Genomic DNA, 26,352 nt, shown 5'->3' on the forward strand with positions numbered 1-26,352 from the left:
TTCTAGGACTCTTATAGGACACTGGCCAATCGTGACCACATTCTTAACAATTCCATCTGGTAATAGGCCAATGCCAGTCCATCTGAGAAGCTTAACCTTAGAAGAAATGTGTGAAGATCTCATCACAGCTTCAACGAGTTTCCTGCGCCCATGTGCCAAAGGCATTGGCATAGTAAAACGTTCCCAGCACATGTCTGTCATACACCACCAACTGCTGGTCTATGCATCTATCCAACTCCTCCACACACACAGCGTAAGCCCAGCCGAAATGCGCCGCTACCTCGGCCACACTGGCGCCCCGCCATTGTCTATCAGTGTCTCCTTCAAAATCCGTTTCCGCTGACTTTCCATCTTGCACGTCCTTCAAAAACGCCACGATGCGGGCCGCCACGCCTTCCAGCTCGAGCGTGCGCCGCGCCACGACCTCGAGCCCCGACAGATACTTTTTGATCTGCACGGGGAGCTCAAGCAGGTTGGCAAGTTCCAAGCTTGTGCGGATGTCCTTTGTCAGCACCAAGCCCGCGGCCAAGCCTTGTGCCAGCACGCGGAACCGGTTGTAGCGAGCAAACAAGTCGGGCATGGTGATCATGGCGGCCGCGCTGGAAAGGTCGCGCGCTAGAAGAAACTCGCACATGTGGCGCGCCAACTCGGCATGGAAAAGGGCGGAGCCCGCGCGCACCGCGCCACACGCGGCGGCAAGCAGGCGCATGTCGCGCGCTAGGTCTCGGGCGGCGTTTTTGCGCACCACGGGCCGGAAACTTGTCGCTAGCGCGATCAAGTCTTGCGCCTGCGCCATGAGCTGCTGCAAATCGTCCAACGACAGGGCAAGCACTTGCTCGTTCTCGCGGCGGCGGTTCTCGCTCTGCTGCTCCAAGTGGAGAATGCCGCCGCCCGTACGGCGGGCTGGTTCTTGCGGTGGCACGTCGCCCTTGCCCACTTTGTTTGCGCGCTCCAAAGCGGCCCATTTTTCTGCGTCGATGGCCGCCACAAGGTGGGTGTGGAAGTCTGTGTCGCCGCCGGCGCGGAAGCTGAACTTGACGTAAGGCGCGCCGCCGGTGTACTCCTCGGGACCATCCAAGGCGAGACGCGCCGGGTTTGCGTCGGAGCGCGGCGGGTCCGGCGCGGGGGCCTGGAGCGGCGTGCTGCAGAGTTCGCACGCGCGCATGGACGGGTGGTTGAGAAAAGTGCATGCGGGGCATGCGAGGCCTTTTGCAGCCGTGGCGGTTTTTGCAGCCAGCGTTTCGAGGGTGGCGCTGGAATTGTTTCTGCTCAAGCTGCTGACGCTGGCGTCCAGGTTGTCTGAGACGAACGTTGTGCTTGGTTTTGTGTTTGTGTTTGCACTTGTGTTTGTGTTTGTGCTTGCATTTGAATTTGCATTTGCATTTGCATTTGTGTTTGTTGCATTTGTGCTTATAGTGTTTGTATTAGTACTTTTGTTTGTTGTTGTTGTTGTTGTGTTTGTTTGTGTTGTGAGTTCGTTGGGCGCCGGGCGGATGCCGCACGCCACACACTGCGCGCCCTCTTTCGAAGGCACCGTGTTGCGAAACAGGCAGATCCGGCACGTCCAGCGCCACTGCTCGGGCGCCGCGCGCGTCCCGCCCCGCGCCAAGTACACCTTGACTTTGGGCGACGCTCGAAGAAACCGCTCCACATGTTCGGCGCGCGCCGTGTCTCGAAGCGACACCGCCACCGCCTGCCTTGCATCCACATACACGATCCGCTTATTGGTGAGATAGACCCGCCCGTCCTGGTGGTTGACGATTTTGGCCCGCCCTTGGTAGAGGCCCACGCCCTCTTTCACATAGAGCGTGTGCTCGTCTTCCGAGAGAACAGGGCGCGAGCTTTTGTTGATGGCCACGGGTTGCCACACATGGAGAAACGATTCTTTGGACATGGGAACGAGCCAAGAAAGAAAGGACCAGAGAGGAAAGGACCAAGAAAGAAATTGCGAAGAAAGATATGGACGAAGAAAGAAATGGAGAGAGGAAATGGAAGCGAAGAAGCAGTGGTTCGAAATGTTTGGCTCGACTGAAATGTGGAGTGCGAACCATTGTACAGTCGCTGGGGAAGAGAATTAAGATCGAAATGAAGAAATAAAATTGAAAAAAGATAAAACTCGAACAAATTGAAAAAAGAGAAAACTCGATCCGACAAAATTGAAAAGAGAAAACTCGAAGCGACAAGAAATTGTATGTATTTGTATCTCGCCTTGTTCAGCGTTATGGCTTTGTATTCATGTGTACCGTATTGATTGTTCTCAACCGTCCAATATATCTGCTCATACATTCAAGTCTTTTATAGATTGCAAACTAGGGTCTTCTGATTGATTTTCTTAGTTATTCGTGGCAAAAACTACATCTGTTTGAGCCAGCTGAAAAATTCACCTCAGTTTAGACCAACACACTTGTTAACTAGAAATAGCTTCTTGTGAATAGAGTATACTGCTGCGATCCATAGTTGAGGGCCTTATACCAGTCTCATGTGTTTTCAAGTTGTGTGCAAGAATAGGAAGCAACTAGATTTGTTAGGTTCTTTGCATAACAGGTGTTGATTTGGAGGCAGATCAATTATCATATCAAATGGAATGATGAAGAAAATCCCTTTAAAGAAGCCACTGTTTGCTTAGAATGGAACAGATTAGTCTAAATTTATCAGTCGGGAATATTCAAAAGCTAAGTTCCATGTTGTTGAGTATACATAGATAGAAAAAGCTTTGCGGTATATGATTTGAACATGCATTAACCATATTACTTAACAACTGGCCCGGCGAAATCTTTTTTTGCTTTAACTGACCGGTATGTTTTCAGAATATTCAGTGGCCAACAGCTGAAATCTTCTATTAGTACATCTATTAGTGCACGAATGGTTTTTCTAAAAGAACCCCAATATCTATTATTCAAAATCTCTTATCGCACATTATTAACTTTTGAAGATAAATGGGTAATTTCGACTCTTGGCTCTTATGCTTGCTAAATTTGTTCTCCACTCAAAGATATTCCCGAAAGGTTACTGTTGCCCTATTGTTCAGGCTAGATCAACACAGTTATCAAAACTGGAACTACCTTTTGCTCTTTCCTAATGTTATGCGGTTACAAAGTACATTGATATGAACTGACTGAGTTTGCTTGTGGCTTTTGCTTTGAAAGCACATACCATCTATGATGGATAGTATTACGTCCTCTGTTTGAGATAGCGTAAACCTATTTCATTCCCTGAATCTGCTATGAAATTACGAATAGCACCAGCATTGTAACTCTATTTGGATATTTGTGGGTCGATTTTCTGCTTCGTCTCAATTACCGTAAATTGAAACTAAGTTCCATACTTAAGCATTTATGCCTGAAAAGCGCATTTCCCACGGAAATTCTCTTTTGCGCGGCTTGTCTATTCGAATACACCACAAGATCCAGCCTACAAAAACGTAAAATAGAATTCGAAATCTAGCAAAACTGACAGTCTATACTAAGACCAACGTCTCTCAACTATAAATGTCCATAGAAGCCCATTGTAGTGCAATCTTGGCCCGGAGGATGGATCGTGCTTGTCTGCAGGACAACAATGTATGCATCGGTGCATCGCTTGTACAACCACAAACAGTAAGTTTCTGATTCTGTAACGGGTTTACCAGAAGTAGCAGAAACGCCGGACCATAAAGGAGTCTGATTTCGAAAAAAAAATAGAAAAAACAACAGAAAATCAACAGAACAACCCGGCACCAGCCACGTCTACAGAAACTACACTAGCCACACTTCACCACGTCTCATCAGGTCTTCAACTTCAAAAACCTTCAGCCACCTACCAAAAACAACCCGATCTGGACAACCGCCGCATCCAGCCATGGCCTTTTTGTTCAAACGCAACCCCAAAACGCCACCAGACCTTGTTCGGTCGCTCAACGAGCAATTGGGCAAACTCGACTTCTCGTCCGACCTGAAAAAACACCAGGACGAGTGCCTGCGGTACCTCAAGCAGGTGAAACACGTGCTACATGGCGACGAGGAGACGGAGCCGCAGCCTGAAGCCATCAGCGTTTTGGCCCAGGAAGTTTACGCCTCGGATACGCTTTATTTGCTTGTGCACCATTTGCGCAAGTTGGACTTTGATCTGCGCAAAGACGTAGTTGTGATGTTTCTGGCGCTCTTGCGACGGCGCGTGGGCAACGACTCGCCCACTGTGGAGTACTTGTTGCACGCTCGACCGGAAGTTTTGGTGATGCTCATGAGAGGACCAGAATACCCCGACGTGGCGCTTGTTTGTGGCCAGATCTTGCGGGACTGCGCCAAGTTTGAGCCGCTCGACCGTTTCATCTTGTACCACGCGCTGTTCTGGAACATGTTCAAGTATGCGCAGTCGCCCGTGTTCGAGATCGCCACAGATACGTTTGTGACGCTCCAAACGCTTTTGACGGCCCACCGAAAGCTTGCGGCAGAGTTTTTGGCCAAGAACTGCGAAGACGTGACCACCAACATCAATCTGCTCATGCGGCTGGACAACTATGTCACGAAAAGACAGAGTGTGCGGCTTCTTCTGGAGTTGGTGATGCAGAAACTGAACCAACAGTTTCTCATGCATTATTTCGACAGCGCCTCCAGCCTCAAGGTGATTATGCTATTGCTCAGCGACAAGCTGAAAAACATGCAGCTCGAAGGGTTCCATGTGTTCAAGTTCTTTGTGGCCAAACCGAAAAAGTCTCAGAAGATCTTGGACATTTTGATCAAGAACAGAGACAACTTTCTTCGCTTTTTCGAGGCGTTTGACGTGCTGGCCACGGGCACAAATATTGTGGAGGAACGTGACTACATTTTGCATGAGATCCAGCAGTTGCCTGCGATCGAACGTATATCTTGAGAATACAGGTCAAGAAGGAAAATTGTAGGGTCAATATTGTGCCGAACGATAAGGTTTACATGCATTAGTTCTACGATAGGGCCACTGAAAGTATTCAAGAATCAGCTACTTTGTAGCGAAGGCGAAAGAAGTATAAATTGGAAAGGAAAGACAACGAGCTAGAAGATTTACAAGAGAGCTTTGCATGGAAGATCTTCATTTTCCTAAGATTTACGACTTTTATACCTTCGAACTTGCTAGGAGTTTGGACAATAGGAAAGATGTGCATGGAAGATCTTTAATTCCTTAGATTTACGTTTTTCAACACCGAATTATCTAGGTAAATCACTTGAGTATTAAGATACTCTATACTTTAATTTCAGACGCTTCCTACGGTGTTGTGTTTACTTCTATCCATATAGAAGCAACTTATAACTCCTTCAAGTGTTTTCTGATGAGCCAAAGTAGCAAACGCATGGAAAACCAAGTAGTTGTCACTTGATTATATAGAACCAGATAGAGAGCCTTTGATACAAGTATCACTTACTTTGGTTTTTTCTCATCTATATTCATCAGCCGCTGATTAATAACCACAACTTGATTTGTTCTTCTCACAAAGGCTCATGAATAGTGCTACCAGTACTTACAATGAGGGCTCCAACTTCAAGCTAAAAACATTGCAATCAAACAGGTTTATTCTATTGAGGTCGACTAAAATCTAGCGACATCACAGTCCCTACTCAACAATTCGAATGTCGATCATCTACACAACAACACGCGACCAGCCCTCAAACTCGTCCTCGCCGTACTGGATCTTCTTGATCCAGTCAGCAACTTGCATGGTCAACTCGCCAGCATCGCCGCCAGCCAAAGGAACGTTGATGTCTTCGCCTCTCCAGCCGATAGCCTTGATTGGCGAGACAAGCGCAGCAGTACCAGCACCAAAGGCTTCCACCAACTCGCCCTTGGCGGCTCTTTCCTTGACTTCGCCAATGGTGAACTTTCTCTCGCTGACAATCCACTCGTCCTCTGGCAATCTAGCTCTGGCCAAAGTCAAAACAGAGTCACGGGTGACACCTTCCAAGATGGTTCCGTCCAAAGGAGCAGTGGCCAACTCCTTCTTGCCCGAGGCGTCCTGGAAGACGAAAAACACGTTCATGGTGCCGACTTCCGTGATGTAGCCCTCTTCGCCAAACAACCACAAGTTTTGCTGGTATCCTCTCTTAGCAGCTTCCAACTGGGGCTTGACGCATGGGGCGTAGTTGGCACCCAACTTCTTGTTGCCCACTCCGCCGGGCCACGCTCTGACGGCGTAGTCGGTGGCCTCCAAAGAGACAGCCTTGAATCCGGTAGAGTAGTATGGGCCAACAGGAGAAGCAATCATGTACAAAAGCGCCTTGTCTGGGGTGGAAACGCCCAAAGTGGCGGTGGTGCCGATGATGGTGGGTCTCAAGTACAACGAGTAGCCTTCGCCGCGGGGAACAAAGTCCTGTTCCAAACGCAAAAACTCCTCAATCAACTTGATGAACTCGTCGCTGTCAAAAGTAGGCAACACAATTCTCTCGGCAGAGCCGTTCATTCTCTCCATGTTCTTGTTGGGGCGGAAGATCCGGATGCGGTCCTGCTTGTCTCTGTAGGCCTTCATGCCTTCGAAAGCCTCGAACCCGTAGTGGAACACAATGGTGGATGGGTCAAAGCTGAAGTTGTGGTACGGCGTGATGGTTGGCGCAGCCCAGCCCTTTTCGGCGGTCCATTCCACCTCCAAAATGTGGTCGGTGAACGTTTTGCCGAACGCCAACTTGTCGTTGGCAAGCTTTGGCTTGGGCGTGGTGGTTTTGGTGATTTTCAACTTGGATGCGTCCAATGGGGCCGACATGCTGACAAATCTGGAAAAGTTAGCGGGCTTGAAACAGGAACGGGCCAAGAAGCTCATTGTGGTGCCTGAGGAAAGCAAGAAATTGCACAAAGAAAAATGCGGGCGGCTAGCACAAAAGAGCACTGGTTGTTTATACGTACTTGTATGGGTGCTTTTCTGAGTCAGAAGGTGCATGCGAAGTATTAAATACGCACCGGAAACGGCCAAAGAGTCATAACCGCGAACAGCCGAGATGTTGCTTTCCGGAGGGGAAGTTGAGACGCCATAAAAAATGGGGGAAAGAAAAAGAGGCGTGGCGGCTACTGTGTGTCTTTATGACTCACTGTCATGTTTGCTATGACATTCCTGGCTCAAGGCGAAGCTGTGGTTAATCCGGTCTTGGTTCTGCCTGCAGGCTGTCTGCCGACTGAATATGCATTTAGAGGCGGCACCTCTCCAATCAGGAGATAGAATAAGTTAGACTGAGACGTAAGTAACGGTCAAACTAGTTCGGTTTCAGTGGAGATTTTATTGAGTACTTTTTTGTCTCAGGTTTGCCTCTGTATTTTCATTGTTTTTGTACTGAAATGTAGAAAGCGGCATGGTGTCAAATAACACCTTCAAAGTGAGGGAGTTCCACATATCATGTGGTTTTAGTTAATAAGTCAGCTTCAGCCTTTTGTAATGAGAACTAGGCTGGGGAGACAACCGTTACCAAATAAGACTAATATGATTCTAAGCGTTGATTTTTGTATTGGGAAGACTTCGAAACATTGCTTGTAGCCCGTAAACGACAACTTACGGAATAATTACCATTCTTGTTTAGGAACATGAAACTTGTCCTCGAACTGGCTTCGAGCTTATATCAGTGTTGTGTTTACTTAGAGTTTCGAACACTAGTGTTTTCAGTGCGGTCTTCTATAATCAATTCCAGTCTAGATAAAGTTCAAAAATGGACGAAGAAAGTTATATCATGTCACAATGTCCCCCATAGTTTGATAGTCATGTTCATTGCAGGTGATGAATTTGCAATGCATGAAGAAACATATAGTTCGACGTGTGGTGAGCGACATTGTTTAGCTATACTGAGTCTAATATAATTCTTGGTTGAAATGAACAATTAAGTTAGCAAGCAAATTAAAAACGAAAATGAGCACAGGCTCAGATTAGGTCAGCCAGGCATGGGTACATATTTCTGCATTGTCTGCTTCTACAACTTCGTAATATATCATTTACGGATTCTCGATGAAATGCGACAACACGCTCTTGAGTACGATGCAAGGTCTATCATTTATTAAGGAATAGTTGTTTGTCTAGAATAATCACTGACATGCGTAAGCTCCAAATTGGAGTCTGACAAAGTACACAGGGTCTCAAGTTTGAAGGGGTGGTCATGTCTGTATCAACTTGAGTATCCGTCTTGAATATCCGCTGGCATTCTTAGCAGTGGCCAAAATTGAAAACACCTCGGGATGTAACAGCTTATGTGGTTGACAAACTGGAATGGGCCGTGTGGTTGACAAACTGGAATGGGCCCTTCCATTGAGCCATGGTTGCCTCATCCGCCATCGAAAGTAGCACAGAAATTGAATGAACCGCCCGGCTCGACAATTCGACAAGGACCAGAATCATCACCAATTCTATCCAAATACAGCCCTAGAGATTGGCGCATGTATTCCTCGAGCCACGCAATAGGCCTGACTCTGTTTGTTCCTGATCAACAAAGCAGTCTTGCCATACTCTCCTCAGTACACACGGACGTTATCAAGATACTTGCCCTCGATGAAAATGCGCCCGTTGCATGCGACGGTGAAGACGCCCGACTGGGTTTCTGCATGGCGGCGCTCCATCCACACGGTCGCATTGCGAGCCACCGCCACGCCGTTGAGCTTGGCCACGCGGCACACCTCGGCCGAAGCGCTGGCCCACATTTCAGGGCGGCGCGCGCGGACAAAGGCGCGCGACACGCGGCGGTTGGCCCAGTCCACGGAGCCGGCCGAAACGCACTCGAGCAAAAGGCGCCCGCTGAGCTGCGGCATCACATAGTCGCCCTTGGCAAACGCGTGGTCGGGCCGCGGCCGCCGCACCACATACATGGCGTAGTCTTCCGGGCGGCGGAGCGTGTCCAAAATGACATCGATCTCCAGCGACGTGGGCTCGCGCGCACATTGGAGCGGCAGGCCAAGCGCGTGGGAGGCGAGAAACGACGCGCCCAACTCGAACGAGCGCTGCGGGCCCAAGTAGTCGGGCCGCACGAGCGTGGGGCGGAAGCGCGCGTCGGCGAGGAAAAGATGCGGCCACCGTGTGTAGGCGGAGGAGGCGAGCGGGCCGCGGTGCGGGCGGAACTGCTGCGGGCGCACCTCGCAAGAGTCGAGCAACGCCGCCACGGGCGGGATGCCGGGCCCGAAGGGAAGGCGCGGCGCGGGCTCAACGTCTGCGTCTTTCAGGCGGAGCCGCGCCCACAAGCTGGAGAAGACGCTGTTGTCGTCACTGCCAATGTATTCGATGTCATCAATGTATTCAATGTCATCGTATTCAATGTCAATGTCATCGTATTCAATGTCAATGCCGTTCATCTTCCCACTCTTCCCCTCTTGCCGCTTTGTCTTCTTAATCTCCCGCCTTGCCCTCTTCTTAAACCGCGCCGCGTGCCGCCGCCCGAGGCCCGCCGTGTACCAGAGCGGGTGCGCCTCGGTCGAAAACACCCAGTTGCCCGGCATGCCCGTGTGGAGAAAACTGGCCTCGTCGAAAAGAAGCGCGAGGTACTTGAGCAGCTCGCCCAACACAAACGTCTCCATGCGGTCCTGGCGCTCGCCCGTCCGCACGTCCTGGACGCCCGCAAAGCCGCAGCGGGCCTTGAACCGCGTCTCGAACGCCTCCAAAAACCGCACGCCCATCTCGAGATACATGGCGTCGCGCGTGGCCCGGTACAAGTAGTACGTCGACTCGATGAGCTCGGGCCGCAACGGGTACCACTCGAGCGGCACCGCCAGCTGGACCGACTCGACCTGCTGGCCCGGCTGGCCCAGGCGGCCTGTGGGCGGCGCGGCAAAGATCCACCGCTCGGGAAGCACGTCGAACGTGTTCCAGATCTTCATGTACACCACATGCGACGCCACCGCGTCCGAGAGCCGCCCGGCCAACACCTGCAAGCCGGGCCAGAACGCGCCCAACAGGTCGATCCACGGCGCCGCCACCGCGCCCAGCCCCGTGTCGGCGAGCGCAAAGTACGCGGCGGCGCCCGACACAGACTGCGCCAGATGCGCCGAAAGCGCCTCGTACGAGCGCACAAACACGTCCATGAGGCGCGCGTCGCCAAACACTATGGCGCCCTTCAACGCGTGCTCGTAGAACGAGTCCACCAGCGCGCCCACGCCCGTGGCCGCATTCAACCACGCGCCGCGGTGCGGGTCGACCGCCAGCGGAACAAGGCCGGCGCGCAGGCGCGCGCGCCAGAGCGCCCAGAAGGCGCGCGCCGCCCGCCGCTCGAAGCGCCCGTCGCCCGTGAGCCGCAGAAGCAACGTCATTTCGAGCACGGGCGTGGCGGCGCCGGCCGTGCACGTTTCGGCGTTGAGCGCCGGCGGCACCGCGTGGCCGGCAAGGTTGATGCGCGCGAGCGGGATGCCCGACGGCGTGTTGTAGGCGGGCAAGAGGCGGCGCCCGAGGTCGTGGGCCATGTGCAACAAGAAGCCGTCGTAGGCGGGGAAAACCGCCTGGACTTGCGGGATTTCCAGCAAGAGAAGGTGTGCCAGAAGAAGCCCGCCGAGCCAGCGGATGGCCGCTTCAAACACCTGCACCGTGGCGTTCTGGGCAAAGTAGTGGTGCTGGTGCTTTTCAAGGTGGCGCAACACGAACGCCAACTCGTGCCACTGGCGCATGAGAATGAGCGTGTCGATGTTGTCGAGCGCCGTCAGCGCCACGTTGCCCATGGCGTCGTTGCGCAAGTTGAAGGCGTCGGTGCGGTCGGGGCCGAGCGCGCGGCACGAGAGCGGGCGCACCTCGTCGGCGGGGAACACGGTGCGGTACGCGCGCCAGCCGTGGGCGAAAAGCGCGCCAGCTCGCGCGCGGAGCGACCGGAGGTGCGCGGGCGTGAAGGCGGCCGAGGAGAAAGAACCAGATTCGGCGGCGAAAGACGGTTCAGCGGATACATGTTCGGTGAGGAAGGATTCGGGCCGTTTAGATTCTGGTTCTGGTTCAGCTTCTGATTCAGCTTCTGGCTCAGGCTGTTCTGACTCCTGTTCTGGTTCAGCTCCGCGCTCTTTTGGGCCGGTGGAGGCGGTGGTCGTTTCTGTCGGTTCCGTGCTGATGCTTGCCTCTCGGCTTGCTATGCTTATAGCGCTGGCATGGTTTATGTCTATTGCTTCCATGTCTATTGCTTTCATGTCTATCGCTTCCATGTCTCCCATGTCTCTTGCTTCCATGTCTCCCATGTCTCCAATGTCTCCCATGCCTGGGCCACTGCGTTGCCCAGGGTCTTCCATGTCTCTCTCCTTCGGCAACCCCCACTTGTGCCACTCAATGTCTGGTCCCTCGGCCGCCGGAACGGGAAGGACACATGCCGATAGGAGGAGAAACCACTTCATGCCGATGACAAGTGCGACAAGTCGCATAATCAACAGGTCGCATAACAAGTCGCACTGCGGCACACGACACAGGCGAATCTTCTCCAACTCTATTCTTTGAATGTCTTGGTTGGACTACCTATAGGCTAACAGAAGCCGAAATACTAAATGTTAAAAATGATAAATGTCGCCTACCTTAGTGAAATAGCTGGCAACGGCTTTAACCGTCCATATTGTCGCTTCGCTAGTTTCCGACAAGTAATGGCAAAATCGAATTGTCTCCGGAGTGTTCAGAATCGTTTAATTGAGCATGTTGGATAGGCAATTCAAAGCAGTTTCCGATTCAATTTTCATTTCTAATGAGAAACTTCTTTCAGTTCGTTGTCTTGATGGCAGACTGCATTAGATAGATCAATTAGCACAGCAATGTCTCTTACAAAACAAGAACTCATTTGTATTTACTTGAGCTGAATAAACCTTTAGTGAAATAACGAGTGGTTTTCAACCAGATCCACGGATTTAGGAATGTGTTCCGATCTATGACATATTTGAGGTGATACAATTATTCTGATTCAAGCATAGCGAAGCTTAACATCATGCTTACAAACTAGTTTTGCATTATTAACCATAACCGTATCACACTCCTATCACATTTGTATTCCCATGTGCTCTCATTATTCTCTTTCAGTTTGCTTCATTGCATTGGAAAGCCAGTCTATCTATTGTGTCTTGCCTAGACCTGAAAGCTAATCAAGCAATGTCGATAAGCATGTGATTTGAACCGAAGACCACCTGAATATTACAACCATAATTCTTATTAATTCACACTAGCACATGGTTCTTAAAAAATGCCCACTTTCATTGGCTACTACAATCCCTTCAATCTCCTACTTCTGAATTTTTGAATCGATTCAAATACCCGGGCATCCAGATGATTGCCATGTCGCACCCAACTTTGCCGCCGTTTGTCGCATGGCGTTGACCATGTCGCATGTCGCATGCCCATGTCGCATGCCCGGGTTCGCCGCGGAGGTTAAAGACCGGGTTAAAAGCGTTTTTTTGTTTTGTTTTTGCGACATTGTCGCGCCGTCGGACATTATCCCCGTCCCGATCCCTATGTTTTGTATCCGCTCCGTCCGACTGGAGATTAGTGTAGCAAATATTTGTTTCCAATGTCTCTTTCTGGCCCCACTTAGCAGTTTCCTTCCATATTCAAGGCCATAGACCCTGAGGTTAGAGGTTGCGTGATGTTTCGGCGACACGGAAGTATGTGCCCCACAAAGTCACCCCGCGACATTGAGTCATCCGTCGTTCCGAAATGAGTCTCAGTCCGGGGTTACAAGTCCAGATAAGACCACTATATAAAGAAACGCATGGCCCCATTCATTTCGCACCATAACCCACTTTTTTTTCCTTCTCCGCCATGTCTCTTTTCAGATCTTTACAAAACTCGCCAGCAATAATTTCCATTTTCCACAATGGCAAAGTCCCTGAATCGGTGGCGCTCTACAATTCCTTCGAAAAGGCCTACCACCGATTAAATGACAACAAAAACCAATTCCAAATCGACTTGGTGCCTAAGCAGATGCCCACTTACGACCAATTCAAAGATATTTATTCTCGCTGTGTCACCTCCGACAGTGGCAAACATGTTTTGCAGCATTGCTACCCCTTGCTTAACGACAAAATGACCCAGTCGAAGGATAATGTTGTGACTTTCAAGAGTGTGGGCATCAACAATGACAGAGGCGTTCGTGTGTTCTCTCCAAGCGAGTATGAAAAGATCCACGAGGTTTTCGATGAGTTGGTGCACGAAGACGAGCCCGAAATTGACCCCAGCCATCTTTTCCGTGCCCCTCTAGTGGTGGACTGGGACCAGAATGTCATTGCTTGTGATGAAGAAGGGTTACTGGCTCTTTTGGCCAAGTATGGCTACGAAGATCTCAGTCACTTGGCGCTGGCGTAAACTGATTCTCAAGCGTGTGTTTTAAGAACCAGAAGAATGGTTCTAGCATCAATTTAGCGCTCTGTTTGTTTCTCTTTATGAGATTGACTTCCAAATCTGCCGCCGAGCTGTTTTCTGGCTTGGCCGGCTTGCGTACCTCTGGTTTGCTGACAAAACCAGATATATATTTAATGACGACCTTATGAGTGAAAGATTGTAGTCCATGAGTGAATCATAGGAGAAAAAAGAACAGTTGGCTGGTTAGAAAGATGTTTAAAATCTAGTACCGTAAGAACTCAACGGTAAACACGAAACGAATACAAACTTTATGAGACAAGCATTCTAGCTCAGTATTCAGAAAAATCGTTGATGGTGTAACAGTTCTTGAAATATATGAAGATATCCCGCTAACTAGATGAGTCGTGGAGAATGTAAAGTTTTTGAATCTATGATTTTATTAATTGTCTTACTAGGATACACTATTACTTTCCAAAGCTGGTGCAACAAATTATTATACAAATTGATAACTGATGGAATCTCGACAAAGTTTCCTACAGCCAGCTTAGTGTATCGGTCGCAATACATTATAAGACTATAATTATACCTTTCTCCATATCTAGAGAAAAGACAGTTTCACTCAATATTGTGATTAGAGATTCTCAACAGGCCAAAGATTATGCTTGTAGCGATTCGATCTTTCACTGAATCCTTTGCTAAGTCAATTGAACATGATTAGTTAATCGAATCATCTTTCACTGAATTTTCCTTTGCTAAAAGTCAATTGAAAAGATTAATTAGTTCATCGAATCATCCTTCCAGGTCATTTTGACACGAAAACAAAAGTCAGATAAGTAGATCAGGAACTTTTCTGCAATTCCATCCGGCTTGCTCTGATTCGGAAGAAACCTACAAAAATGCTTTGGTCTGTTCTGTATTCTCATCTTTGGGCTGGGCAACATACCCATAAACCCATAAACCCAAATACATAATCCGTAAACCCATAAACCCATAAACACATAAATGTGACAAAGATCCGTGCTAGTAAAATCAGAAACGAGGAAAGATGCCCAGGCTGTCTTCACTACAAGCTAACTCAAGCCATCAATCCATCACTTAAGCCAACTACATTTATCTTGTCGTCAGAAAAGCAAGAATTGACATACCGATGGCTTCAGGGTCTGGCTATTCAGGGTCTGGCCACCACGACGCATACGAGCAAGCCAGCTAAAATAACAGTCACCAGAAATAAACCCAATTACGCCTACTGATCCAACACTTCCGAGCCATACAGAATCGGTAAATTTCTTATGAAGACACTAAACGATAAGCAATTGTTGGGTCCACAAGCGAAGCCTCTTCAAGGAGAAAGGAAAACACTGACTACTCAAGCCTACTTTTATGGCCTTCATGCTACCTACAAGTCTACCCTCAAACATTTAACTTTCTTCCTCATTCTATTCTCATATTTCTTCCTCATTATATTCTCCATATTTCTTCTCATTCATATTTCTTTCTCTATTCTCCATAATTCCTCTCATTATTCGATTCTCATTTCTTCGTCCCATCCCGTTAAGAGGGGTCTCTCTCCTACAACGCGCAACTCCAAACTCATTCCAACATTCACACCATGGCTCCATCGGCCCACCCCCAAAGATGGCTTATCGCCTACAATTCCATCTCCGCGTCGCTCTGGTCTGTTGTGCTTTTCAACACGCTCTTTTTGGGCGCGCTCCTCGGCCAGCCGTTGCTTTTTGAAAAGTCTTCCACCATTCTCACCTTGGTCCAGTCTTGTGCCGTGGTGGAGATCTACAACTCTGTGTTTGGCATTGTCAAGTCGCCTGTTTTCACCACGGTGTCGCAGGTGCTTTCGCGCTTGTTGATAGTGCTTGGAATCGTCCAGGTGTTGCCCGAGTCTCCGGCAAATCACCACTGGGTATACATCACCTTGTGTTTGTCGTGGTCCATCACGGAAGTGGTGAGATACTCGTACTATGCGTCCAACTTGAGAGACTCTCTGGCCATTCCTTCGTGGCTCACGTGGATGAGATACTCGCTTTTCTATGTGTTGTATCCGACGGGTGTCGCTTCCGAAATGTCCATGATTTACATGAGTCTCGGCGAGGCAGAAAAGGTCGTGGGCAAGTGGTACTCGTGGTTGCTTTTCGCCATCCTCTTCACCTACCCTCCGGGCTTGTACACGTTGTACACGTATATGATCAGACAGAGAAAGAAGGTGCTTGGCAAGAAGCCAAAGAAGACCGACTAGGCCGACATCTATAGATTGATTGGTTATGTACATCTCAATGGTAGCTGAATACACTGTCAGTGGCTTCACAGCTTGGTAAGTTGGCCTGTAGAATCAGTTGTATATGGTATCTTGTCAATGCGATCGATATGAGTTCAAGCCAAGCTATGAATTCAAGCCAAGCTATGAGTTCAAGCCAAGCTATGAGTTCAAGCCACTCCATGAAAGTTAATATGTGATTGGCTCGTCATGCAAGACTTTATTTAGACCCTAAGCACTCCTGTTTCTGTATTAGTAGGCAAGTCCTGCTGACGCAGCATCTCACAGACACTCTTTGAGAAAAGAGACGGTGGAGTCCTTTCTATCACTCGCTCTCGGCCTCTTCTTCTGTGTTCTGGCTCGAACTCAACACGTCGATCCAGTCAAGAAGCGAGTCGACGTATTCCACCACGCCGCTATCCAGCGCCAGACGGGCGGACCCCAGCTGTTTTTTATCGGGTTTCTGCGCACAAACAACACGCATAGTGGCCCGGATCTGCACTGGGTCGTACTTGTAACATAGGCGGATAAGAGTGTCTGTCACCAAAAAGCTGGGCATGTAGCCGTACCAGCGCACGGTCCAAGCCACGTAACGCAGAACAAGCTGCAACACATATTCGAGCGAGAAGAGAGAGACGAGATCGAGCATGATTTTGGGGGCTCTGCGTAGCGCCAACTTGTGTGCATAGTGTCGCTGGTCGTAGACACAAGAAAACAGGTCGATGGACGATTCATCCACAGAGCTCAACACTAGCTCGCTGTAGATTTCCAAAAGTTTAATGGTGCCAAAATAGTCAAAAGAGCCTTCTCTTTCTGCCGCGGCCACGCTGGTCATTAGGGCCGTGATGCTGTCCTTGAGGTTGATTTTGCACGACCATCCTAGAAGACCGATCATCTGCCACGAAAGGGCGCTCCTATCGACATCCGAGACCGTTAACACTGTGCGGAGATCATCGTAGACGACAAGGAAGAGCAGGTCGAGCCAAAGAGGACATGGAGCGGGAGCGTCTAGCGGCTCTAACGACGCCAGAACATCTAATGTAGACTCAGAAGTGGCTGCCGTCGGGAGAGTTGCAATGTGTTGCTCTTTCCGCGTCTCACTGTCTGATAGGGTGCGTATTCTTGAAGTACTGGCAGGAAACTCGGCCGAGTCGGGACTAGCAGGCTTACTGTCGGCCAGCTCGAACACTTGGGTTTTCGCGCGCACAACCGCATCCCAGCCATGCACAGCGGCCATGAAAGTGACCAAGCTGTGGGCGCGGCCGAAGGTGGAGGCGCGGTCCCAGTCGAGCACACAGGGCGGCGTGCCCGCCGAGTGGGCGCAAAGAAGCAGGCGCGGGCTGTTCTGCGCGCTGACTTTGGCCACGGCCGCGTCAAGCACCGAAAGCTCGAGCGCCGACGCCCGCAAAAGCGGCGTCAGGTGGTACGGCCCAAACACGGGCGGCCCGGCAGGAGCAGATGGGGCAAGCGGAGCCGGCAAGTCGGCCGCAAGCGGCGCCCACGTCGGCAGCGGGAAAACCGCCCCGAGCTGGACATAGGGCCTTGCGCTGGGGTCGGCTTCGGCCTTCTCGAACTTGGCGCCGAAACTGGCGAAGCGCGGCCGCACGCCGTTTTTCGCCGCCTGTTCACGGAGAAACACCACATCGGGGAACCCGTCGACGCCTTCCTGCTGCGTTCGGGCAAACAGCACCGGGAGCTGGGCAAGCGTGCGAACGGCGTCGGGCAAGTTGCCGCGCACCGCGTGGCAGAGCGCCAAGTGGTACCAGCAGTCAAAGTCGAGGGGCAACATGCGCACGGCACGGGCGGCCAAGGCGAGCGCCGGGTCGAGGGCGCCGCGCGAGATCAAGAAGCGCACCTGCTCCACCACAAGAAGCGCCGACTGCGCCAGCCACGGGGACGCCAAAACATGCGAGTGTGCGAGCGCAAGAAACCGCTGGTCGTTGGAGGCCGAGTGCTGCGCGCGGAGAAGCCGCGCTTCGACGACGGAAAAGGCGTCGCCGTGGATGGAGCGCACGAGGTCGGCCGCACGCGCCGCCGCGCGGCCCGAGCTGTCGAGCTGCACGAGCCGCACCAACGTGTCCACAAGGCGGTTGCGGTAGCGCAGCGTGCGGTCGGACTGGTCGGAGTCGCGGTCGGGCTGGTCGGACGCAATGCTGGACGTCGACGGCGTGGCCCTGTAAGAAACGTTGATGTCCTTGACGCCGTCCTTGACGCTCTTGACGGTCTTATCTTGCTCCTTCAGCAGCGCCGTGACGCCGCCAAAGCCCGCCCGCATGCCCGTCAAGTGGCCGCGCGGCAAAAGGCGCACGCCGCGCTCAAGCGCCGCCCGAAGCGCGCGCGCCGAACACACCTGCGCCGCCAAGCTCACGGTGCCACACACCAACCGCGCCGGGTCGTCGACGCCGCAAAAACACCGCACAAGCGTGGCCACGGCCAACTCGCCCCACGCGGGCGCGTCCAAGGCGCCCGTGCGCACCTTCTGGCGCGTTTTCACGCTATACTCGCGGTGCACCGCCACGGGCCGCCCCGTTTTGGCGCGCGCGCCCACGCGCATCTCGAAGCGCACGCGCACCTCGGCGCGCGCAAACACGTTGTACGTGCACAAGGTCACCACCACAAGGCGCGCGCCCGCGCGGAACAAGTCGCCGCCGTCGTTTTTTTTTTCGCCCTTGGCGCCGTTTGTGGCCCTTTCGCGCTTTTCCCACAAGCTCCACTTGCCGCCAGCCTGGGGCAAAAAATAGCCGCCGTCGTGCCGAATCACCCCCGCCACCGCAAGAACATAGTCTTCCACCGCCGCCTCGCCCCGCGAGTAGTCGATTCCATTGACACAATGGAACATGCCGGGCGACTCCGACGAGTCAGAGTCATGCCGCGCCATGTGCACGAGATCGGGCGGCCCGAGCACGCCGTCGCCCAAACCGGCCACGGCCGACGCCCGGAGCGCTAGCAGCTGCCCGAGCAGCTCTTCTTCGATCCACGGAACAGCAATGTCTGTCTGTGGCCGGGACATACGGGACTGGGCCATAAAGAAAGTGGTTGAAGAGTGGTGACGCGCACGTGACGCGCGCCAAGAAGCATACAAGACCAAGCAAGTACAGGTTTGATGCTTCAATCTTTCTTCTGTTAGTCCTGGTCTTTTGTCTTTCTGTATGGTTTTGTGGTTTCGCTTGTCTTTTTGTCTTTTTGCCTTTTCTGTATGGTTTCGCTAGATTGTCTTTTCTTCTTTTCTGTTAGCTTGATTGTCTGGTTTCTGCTTCTGTCTTCTTCTGCGTGATTGTCTTATTTTGTCTATTCTGTTAGTTTCGCTTGATTGTCTGGTTTCCGTATTTTCTTTAGTTTCGCTTGCTTGTCGTATTGTTTGTCTATTCTGTCAGTTTCGCTTGATTGTCTGGTTTCTGTTTCTGTCTATTTTTGCTTGATTGCCTTATTCTTTCTCTTTTCTCTTTACTTTCGCTTCATGTCTTATTTCTTTGTCTTTTCTGTTGAGTTTCGCTTGATCTTTTTGTGTCTTTTCTGTTTACTTTCGCTTGATTGTCTTATCTTCGTCTTTTCTGTTTGGTCTGTTCTCATTTCTCGGTTGAATTTGTTTTAATTCTCTGTTGTGCTTCTCTATCTAATCCTGTTCTTTTATTCTGTCTCCTTCTCGATCTTCCTTGAATCTCTGACTTCTTTCGTATTCTTGCAATCTTCTCATACTACTCTTTATTTCGTGGTTTGTCTTCCGATTTTGATTTTCTCATCTTTATTGATGCCTACTGTCTTTCATTCTGTTAAAAATCAGTCTTCCCTCGATTGCTCTATTCGTTCAATTTGTTTATTGCACTCAATAATTCATTGAGAAATTGCTTCTGTATTACTTCTCTTTCAGTCATGTTATTAGGTTCAAGTTCGATAATTTGGGACTTAATTGCTATACTATTGAGAACTTTATCCATCTCATAGTCAATCAGCGATGTTGCCCCTTCAAATTAAAAGCGTTCTAAAAAAGAGCTAAAAGTGGAATTTCTGTCGGATATTGATCTGATAAAGAAAATTCGATTTTTTCTTCCTAGTGACAGCTAAACCGAATTTGAACATAAAGGCGACAACTTCAGAAGCTTCTGGATGGTCCTTTTAGTCATTGAAACATTCAACATAAATGAACCAAGTCTAAAAGAGAAATCTTATATATGGTAAACTAAATTTAAAAAAAGAAAAGATCAAGCTATTGCCAATCATAAAGAATTCACAGAAAATGACTTATTGGGAAAGGTAATCTATGGAAAAGGTATTCCACTATTAAGAGTATACCGATCTCAATTTCAGAGTAACTGGGTATTGAACTTCTCCATCTTTTAAATGTCGTACTCTATTTTCGAATGGTTCCCATAATATCTACACTAATAACCAATCGAATAAATGTTTTATTTTTATGCATAGTGTGTTCAGAGAATTGCATTTTGTTGAGGCATCTGTGCCAACAACTGCTTCACTTCATCCATGAGTTCCCAGACCGATCTGCGGTCAAAATAAGGTTCGCCCCGGAACGTCTGCAAACTTTGGCGAAGCTCGATGGTGGCAACACAGTTTTCTACACGGGTGACAATGTGGTTGAAAAGTCCCACAATGTCCCGCTCAAGAAAGTCTGACCCAACTTTTCTCAGAATCACGTCTGACGAGGATTGCAGGAATGTCTCGTCGTTATTAAGCCCGCTGCTGAGAGCAGAACAAATATTTTCCAATCGAAGTGAGATTGTGCGGAGCCGGTAAACGGCATCCACAGGAAGAGCTCCAATAATTCTTGTTGGATACTCGGTACTTCTGTTTGCTTTCTCCTTGAAAATCTCGTATCTGATCTCCAAATTCTTTGAAAAGGCCAAGGTGATCATCTCTGGAGTTTCAAGCCCCTTCAATTTGCGCTCTCCAAGTTCGAAGAAACTGTAACCCTTTGCATCCAAAGATGCAATCTCTTTTTCAATAATTTGTCCGACACCGACGTTTCCCTCGTATGCGTCCTCCAAAGTCAATTTCTTTGATTGGATTTCATCATGGAGCTTGAATAACTGTTTCAATTCTCTTAAAAAGTCGGAACTGACAGCAATTTGGCCTCCGTCAGCACTTGATTCAATTCTGGAGGTTCTGTTCACCATTGGTCCAAAGTAATCCATTCTTCTGGTGACCATATCCAACTCGCACACTGGGGATCCCCAATGTATACCCATACGTACGGACAAACCTCTATAGATGATGTTCCCTGCGTTGTCTGTGACTTCGCAGCATTCGTTAGTCTCGAGAACTTCTGTCGGCCAATCTTCATTTAAAAGTTGGTTCTGAACATTGAAACACCACAAAAGGGCAGACGTAGGAGTAGGGAAAGAAACCATAAAGGAATCTCCTTCTGTTTTAACCTCGTAACCACCAACAATCCTCAATTGACGTCTCATGATTGTATTGTGTAATTTGATTGCTGATCTCATTGCAACGGGATATGCATCCCACAATAATGTCGAGTTTTTGATATCTGTGAATACTAATGCTAACTCACCAGCAGGAGGATCAATTTCTGAATCAAGTCTCCGCAAGGCAGTATCACCAGCAGGGGCTCCACGATCTCTTCTCTTCTTGTTCGCAAAGAACTCAACATCGCGGCCCAAGTTTTTGAACATGGACCCCATGTTTTTCCTCTTTTTGCGTTGATCTCCAACACAGATCACAGTGACAGAGATTTTGTCAGTGGCTCCATAACAGATTGCATAGTCTCTAAGTTTCTGTGCAGCGATCATGAGATCATCCTTTTCTTGTCTGACTATATCGACAGCCAAATCGTAAGTGAGATAATCCCAAAGAATTTTAGAAGCCACGATAATGAGATCATCCATTCCTGAGAGTTTAACAGTAGTTAAACTTGGACAACTGTTGGTGTGAGGGACATAATTGAAAAATCCGACACCACGAGACACTTTCAATGCGCCGTCTAAAGCGCCATCTCCGCTAACGTATCCTCCAGAGGATCGGATTCTCTCAAATTCATGTCTGCTTGTTGGATCGTGTTTCGTGGATAATATCTGGTGTTCATCGTTGTTTTTGGTCAACACAACCTCAGTGTCACCCACGTTACCGCAATAGAGCATATGATCTTTGAGGTAAAGAACAGACATCGCGCAACCAGCGAGACCATCATCTTCAAGATCAAGGTTGCTCAACTCAGGCCACGTAGGATTATTGGTGAAATAACCGCCTTTCTTTGCTGCAAGAGCTGAATTGATCTCCTTGTTCAAAGACAAGAATGCTCTTCTCATCGCATCGTGAATGTCATCATCAGACTTTATCTTGTTCAACTCAGCAGTGAAATTATGAACAAATATTTGCTTCGCCAAGTATGAGATTAAATGGCCCTTCGTTTGAGGCTTAGAGAGTTTCCCGTCAAACGAACAGAGCAATACTTCATTTTCATTGCCCCTGAATTTCTGGATAAAAACATCACGGAAAGAAACACAGTCACGAATTCCCATTGTATCTGAGACACCATACCCCACATTATCCAATTCAGATGCAGTTGTGCGTACACGCTTGTCTACGCTCTGATCAGGTACCGATGGGGTCGTTAATGTCACATCAATCAAACCAAGAACCTTCAAGTCCTTGAGTACCAAAAGACTGTCAAAGTCTTCACCAGTATCTGGATTCTTGAGGTGACTCTGTTTGATTTCAAACCGTTTGTTTCCGGAAAAGTTCAAGTACTTCAATTTCTTATTCCAGCACCAGTTCCAGTCATATGGCCAGTTGGAAATGTTGTATCTGAGGTGGTTGGAACCAACATCAAAATGCATCAAATTCTTCAACTTACTCAACTCCGATGGCAAAGATGTAAGTTTGTTGTTATTCACATACAACAACCGAAGGTCAGCCAAATCTTCAACATCTTCCACTGGAAGCTTGACAAAGTTATTACCGGACAAATACAATTCTGTCAACTTCGTCAATCTAGTAAGCGCTCCGTCTGGGATCTCGAGCAAATCGTTGTATGAAATGTTCAACTGCTTCAAGTTTACGAGGAGGGAGATTGCCTCATAGCAATCATCGTTAAGCCTATTATCTGCAAGGGTTAACGACAAAAGACTGTCAGCCAATGAGTTAAATTGAGCAGAGGAAGCCATAACTTGATTTTGGTTCGATTTTCCTGCAGAATCATTACCTGTCTTTGGCGATGACATTTTCGAAGCAAGCTCCAAAGAAGGGCTTGGGAATGAAGAAAGCATATTTGATGACACGTTCAAAGTTGATAAGGACTTCAAATTCCAAATTGAAGAGGGAAGAGTTTCGATGTTGTTACTGTGCAAGTCCAAATACTGCAAGGAGACAAGCTGTCCAATCGAGTCTGGTAAATGTTGGAGGTTGTTGGCGTAAAGTGACAAGTGTGTTAACCTGGGAAGAGCGCTCAACTCATCTGGTAAAGTGACCAAGTGATTTTTGTCCAAGACCAATTTTTCAATATGGGGCATTTTGCTGATAAACTCGCCAGGCAATGCAGTGATTTTAGCCTTGGAAAGATCAAGAACTGTCAAACGAGGTAAAGTAATTTGAAACTCTAGGTTTGTAATAGGGTTTCTGTCGAAATGCAAAAGACGCAAGCTTTCCATTTTATCACTGAATCCAGCGATGTTATTTTTAGATGCGTAAAGGACCTCCAAGTTGGGTAAGGAACCCAAAACATCAACGTTGGTTATTTTGTTGTAACGGATGTCAAGTCTTTTCAAGTTCAGCAAATTCTTGAAGCAATCAGGGAGCTTACCACTCAATTTGTTTGTACACAAATTTAACTTAGTAAGTTTAGTCATATTGCTGATGGAAGACGGAATTGTGGATAAGTCATTGTACGACAAATCCAAATCTTGCAAGTTGATTAAGTCACTGAGACATTCTGGGTACACTTGGAAATAGTTTGAAGATAAGTTCAAAGAGACAAGATTGGAGAGTGTTCCGAAGGTCGATGGCAAAAAGTACAACTGATTTGAGTTTAGCTTCAAGTGTTGTAAATGCTGGAGGCAATTAAAACGTGGAGGAATTTCATCCAAAAAGTTGGAGCCAATATCAAGGCTTACCAAGTTTGTTGCCTCTAAGAAGTTGGTTGGAAACTTCGAGCAGCCGTTGTGGGCAAATGAAATGCTGGACAAGTTTGTGCAAGACTGGATGAAATCCAATGGAATGTGGATGGCCGGATTGTTGGAGACGTTCAACTTTTCAATCTCGTATGTGTGCTGGTGGAAAATGATGGGGATGGTTTTGAGCTTGAGGTTCAGAATGTTCACGTCCACATAATCCTTGGACAAAAGCGACTCCTCTTCATGGGTCAAGTTACGCAAGAACATGTTCTCCACGACAAACTTGCACACGAACGACATGTCTTCACGGCCAATCATGCGCAAATTGTCGCTTTCGGAGTAGCCGCTCAAAGCCAACAAGCCCATTTGAATACGCAACGGTTTTTCAAACGGCTCCAAAACCTTTGTGTTATTGGCCACGTACAAGGCAAGCCTGTAGTTGGAGATGGACTCGAGAAAGAACTTGCGTTGCACGATGCTCAACAAGTCGGCAGTGCTGGTGTCCACTGGACACAAAATCGTTGTGAAGGTATTGTCTTCCTTGAACACACGGATGATATGATTGGGTCCGCCCGCGTTGCCCGTGCGGCCAGCCACAGAGCCGAAAAGCACTGGAAGTGACCTCACGGGGAACAGGGGCCGCAGGTCGCCCCGACGGGCGTCCGCGACTTCCAGGCTACGCCGAGAGGCTTCCGCAGAGGCACTGGCGCTCGACAGAACATCGGACGCGTCGCGTGGGGTTTCCTCGGTCACGTCCCACGAGTCTGGCGCTTTCCACGCGTGTCTGTCTTCTTCCATGCTGCCAGCCGAGGCTGTTTTCGCAAGCAGCGGGCGCGCCGACGCGGGCTTTTTCACAATGGCCAGCAAGTCGGCGGCGCTCAAGTCGAGGTCGAACATGCCGCCGGCAGAGAGGTGCGGGCCCGACACCGAGCCGCGGCCCAGCTGCACAGACAGGCGGCGGTCGCTCTCGTCCAGCAGCGGCGGGCGCAGCAGCAGCAGCAGCACGTGGTGCAGCGAGATCAGCGGCAAGCGGAACTTGTGCTTGGCACGGTCGGGCTCTCCGGCCATGGAGCTGGCGCTGCTGGCGTTGCCGCCGGGCCGCTGGTGCATCCACTTGCCAAGCAAGCCCAGGCCTCGTTTGCGGAACAGCGGTTTGATTGGGTGCGCCAACGGCGGCACAATGGCATGCACGCCGGAGCGGTGGAAGCCCCTGTAGTCGTCACGCACCACGCGGGGCGGGTCGCGGCGGTCCCTGGGCTCGCCATGCGTGTCGCTGTGGGCGCTGTGGGTGCTGTGCATGCTGCGGGCGTCGGCGTACGGGTCGACCGAGAGGTTTTGCAGCTCGTGGTTTTGCAGCTCACTGGTGTTTTGATTGTTATGGTTGTTTTGATTGATTTGATTGTTTTGGTTCTGCTCGTAGTCGTTGTGTTCGCTCTGTCTCTCGTGGTATTCGCTCTGACTGGCGTGGTTGGGCTCGCTCTGGCTGCCACGGCTCTGCACGCTCTCCAATTTGTCTGTCTTGTCTGTTTTGTCTGCCTCGTCTGTTTGCTCTGTGTTTTCTGGCTCGTGGTTTTCGTCGCCGTCTCTTTCGTTCGCCCCTGCGTTTTTTCTCTCGCCCATGTTTTCTGTTTCGCCGGGCCATCGATCAAGCCGGGCGCCGTCTTCTTTCTCGTCCTCGCCGTCGGCCCCCTGGTCCTCCTTTTCTGGCCCTTTGGTTTCCCGCTCATGGAATTCCCACAAGTGCAGCTCCTTGGGTCTTTCCGTATGCGCCCTGCGGAGCCCAAAAGTGGGTCTCGAGTCCAGCTGGCCGGCAGCAAGACCCGGGAACCGGAGGCTCGTTCTGGACTTGTCTCGTTTAAGAAAACTCATGGAGAAGAAAGCGGATGGAAACAAGGAGATGTGTGCGCGCCAAATCTCCGCGGGCCTGGTTCGGATTTAGTTGCGCGGTCCTGGTCTGTTGGTGATTGGTATAGGTATTGTCCATACGGTATAGGTATTGTAATTGTGCTTGTGTTTATTTTTGTTTGTATTGGTGATTGTATTTGTATTGGTGATTGTATTTGTATTGGTTTTTTTGTTTGTGTTTGTTTATTTGTTTCTATTTGCATGGTATGTCTTTCTTTGGCGCTTTGCACCTGCCTGTTTCGATCTCGTATTTCTCGCCAGCTACTCGGTTCGTAAATGGAGGTTTCATACGATTCTGTTGGGTAATATCTTGGTATCTTTTCTTCTGTATTCTGTCTTGTCTTCTGTCTTGTCTTCTGTCTTCTGTCTTGTCTTCTTGTCCTGTCATCTTGTCTTTGTCTTCTTTTTGTCTTCTTTGTCTTCTTTTTGTCTTCTTTTTGTCTTCTTTTTGTCTTCTTTTTGTCTTCTTTTTGTCTTCTTTTTGTCTTCTTTGTCTTCTCTTTTTGTCTTCTCTGTTCCTCAAACGTCTTCTTGCCTTGAATCTGGTGCTTCAATGGATGGTGGTTCGGATGACTCATCTGAATACGCTCAATCTAGCTTGGGATCCCCATATCTTTCCTTCTGTAGACTTGATCATGTCATGCTGACTAACCAAGTACTCTTTCCTACAAGATCTACACGAATAGATGCAGACACAAGTTTATAACCTATGCCATTGTCTATGATGTATTGACAAGTCCTTGCTTGATGCCGTCGCATAATGGTTTCTGTTAATCTAACAGGAATGTTCTCCATATTTCGTCTGGCATTGATTATGCAAACTCTCATGAAAAACTCTGCTTCTCTTCATTGACTGTCTATGGATGACATTTTAGAAACATATTGCAAAGACA

The 26,352-nt window shown here is 49.3% G+C and overlaps 8 protein-coding genes across 8 annotated transcripts; 3 read left to right on the forward strand and 5 right to left on the reverse strand. All coding sequences in view use genetic code 12, as the record gives it.

Moving 5' to 3' along the window:
- Positions 1-130: 130 nt before the first annotated feature.
- On the reverse strand, positions 131-1,894 carry FOB63_000430 (EAP30/Vps36 family protein; the record flags this gene model as incomplete). The annotated part of the gene is made up of 1 exon (XM_002619239.2): positions 131-1,894. One exon carries the CDS (start codon positions 1,892-1,894, stop codon positions 131-133), a length of 1,764 nt encoding a protein of 587 aa, XP_002619285.2.
- A 1,943-nt stretch (positions 1,895-3,837) lies between these two features.
- HYM1 (Hym1p) lies at positions 3,838-4,848 on the forward strand (the record flags this gene model as incomplete). Its single annotated transcript, XM_002619240.2, has 1 exon — positions 3,838-4,848. The coding sequence occupies one exon, from the start codon at positions 3,838-3,840 to the stop codon at positions 4,846-4,848; it is 1,011 nt and encodes a 336-aa protein (XP_002619286.2).
- Positions 4,849-5,590: 742 nt separating this feature from the next.
- Positions 5,591-6,877, reverse strand: BAT21 (branched-chain-amino-acid transaminase; the record flags this gene model as incomplete). Its single annotated transcript, XM_002619241.2, has 1 exon — positions 5,591-6,877. The coding sequence occupies one exon, from the start codon at positions 6,875-6,877 to the stop codon at positions 5,591-5,593; it is 1,287 nt and encodes a 428-aa protein (XP_002619287.2).
- A 1,550-nt stretch (positions 6,878-8,427) lies between these two features.
- On the reverse strand, positions 8,428-11,292 carry FOB63_000433 (alpha-1,2-mannosidase MNL1; the record flags this gene model as incomplete). The annotated part of the gene is made up of 1 exon (XM_002619242.2): positions 8,428-11,292. The coding sequence occupies one exon, from the start codon at positions 11,290-11,292 to the stop codon at positions 8,428-8,430; it is 2,865 nt and encodes a 954-aa protein (XP_002619288.2).
- Positions 11,293-12,667: 1,375 nt separating this feature from the next.
- Positions 12,668-13,210, forward strand: FOB63_000434 (uncharacterized protein; the record flags this gene model as incomplete). Its single annotated transcript, XM_002619243.2, has 1 exon — positions 12,668-13,210. The coding sequence occupies one exon, from the start codon at positions 12,668-12,670 to the stop codon at positions 13,208-13,210; it is 543 nt and encodes a 180-aa protein (XP_002619289.2).
- A 1,606-nt stretch (positions 13,211-14,816) lies between these two features.
- FOB63_000435 (protein tyrosine phosphatase-like domain-containing protein) lies at positions 14,817-15,455 on the forward strand (the record flags this gene model as incomplete). Its single annotated transcript, XM_002619244.2, has 1 exon — positions 14,817-15,455. The coding sequence occupies one exon, from the start codon at positions 14,817-14,819 to the stop codon at positions 15,453-15,455; it is 639 nt and encodes a 212-aa protein (XP_002619290.2).
- A 343-nt stretch (positions 15,456-15,798) lies between these two features.
- CHS6 (Chs6p) lies at positions 15,799-18,498 on the reverse strand (the record flags this gene model as incomplete). Its single annotated transcript, XM_002619247.2, has 1 exon — positions 15,799-18,498. The coding sequence occupies one exon, from the start codon at positions 18,496-18,498 to the stop codon at positions 15,799-15,801; it is 2,700 nt and encodes an 899-aa protein (XP_002619293.2).
- A 1,399-nt stretch (positions 18,499-19,897) lies between these two features.
- Positions 19,898-25,423, reverse strand: CYR1 (adenylate cyclase; the record flags this gene model as incomplete). Its single annotated transcript, XM_002619248.2, has 1 exon — positions 19,898-25,423. The coding sequence occupies one exon, from the start codon at positions 25,421-25,423 to the stop codon at positions 19,898-19,900; it is 5,526 nt and encodes a 1,841-aa protein (XP_002619294.2).
- Between the last annotated feature and the right edge of the window lie 929 nt (positions 25,424-26,352).

Source organism: Clavispora lusitaniae, assembly GCF_014636115.1.
Source record: "Clavispora lusitaniae strain FDAARGOS_655 chromosome Unknown tig00000003_pilon, whole genome shotgun sequence".
NCBI lineage: Eukaryota > Fungi > Ascomycota > Pichiomycetes > Serinales > Metschnikowiaceae > Clavispora > Clavispora lusitaniae.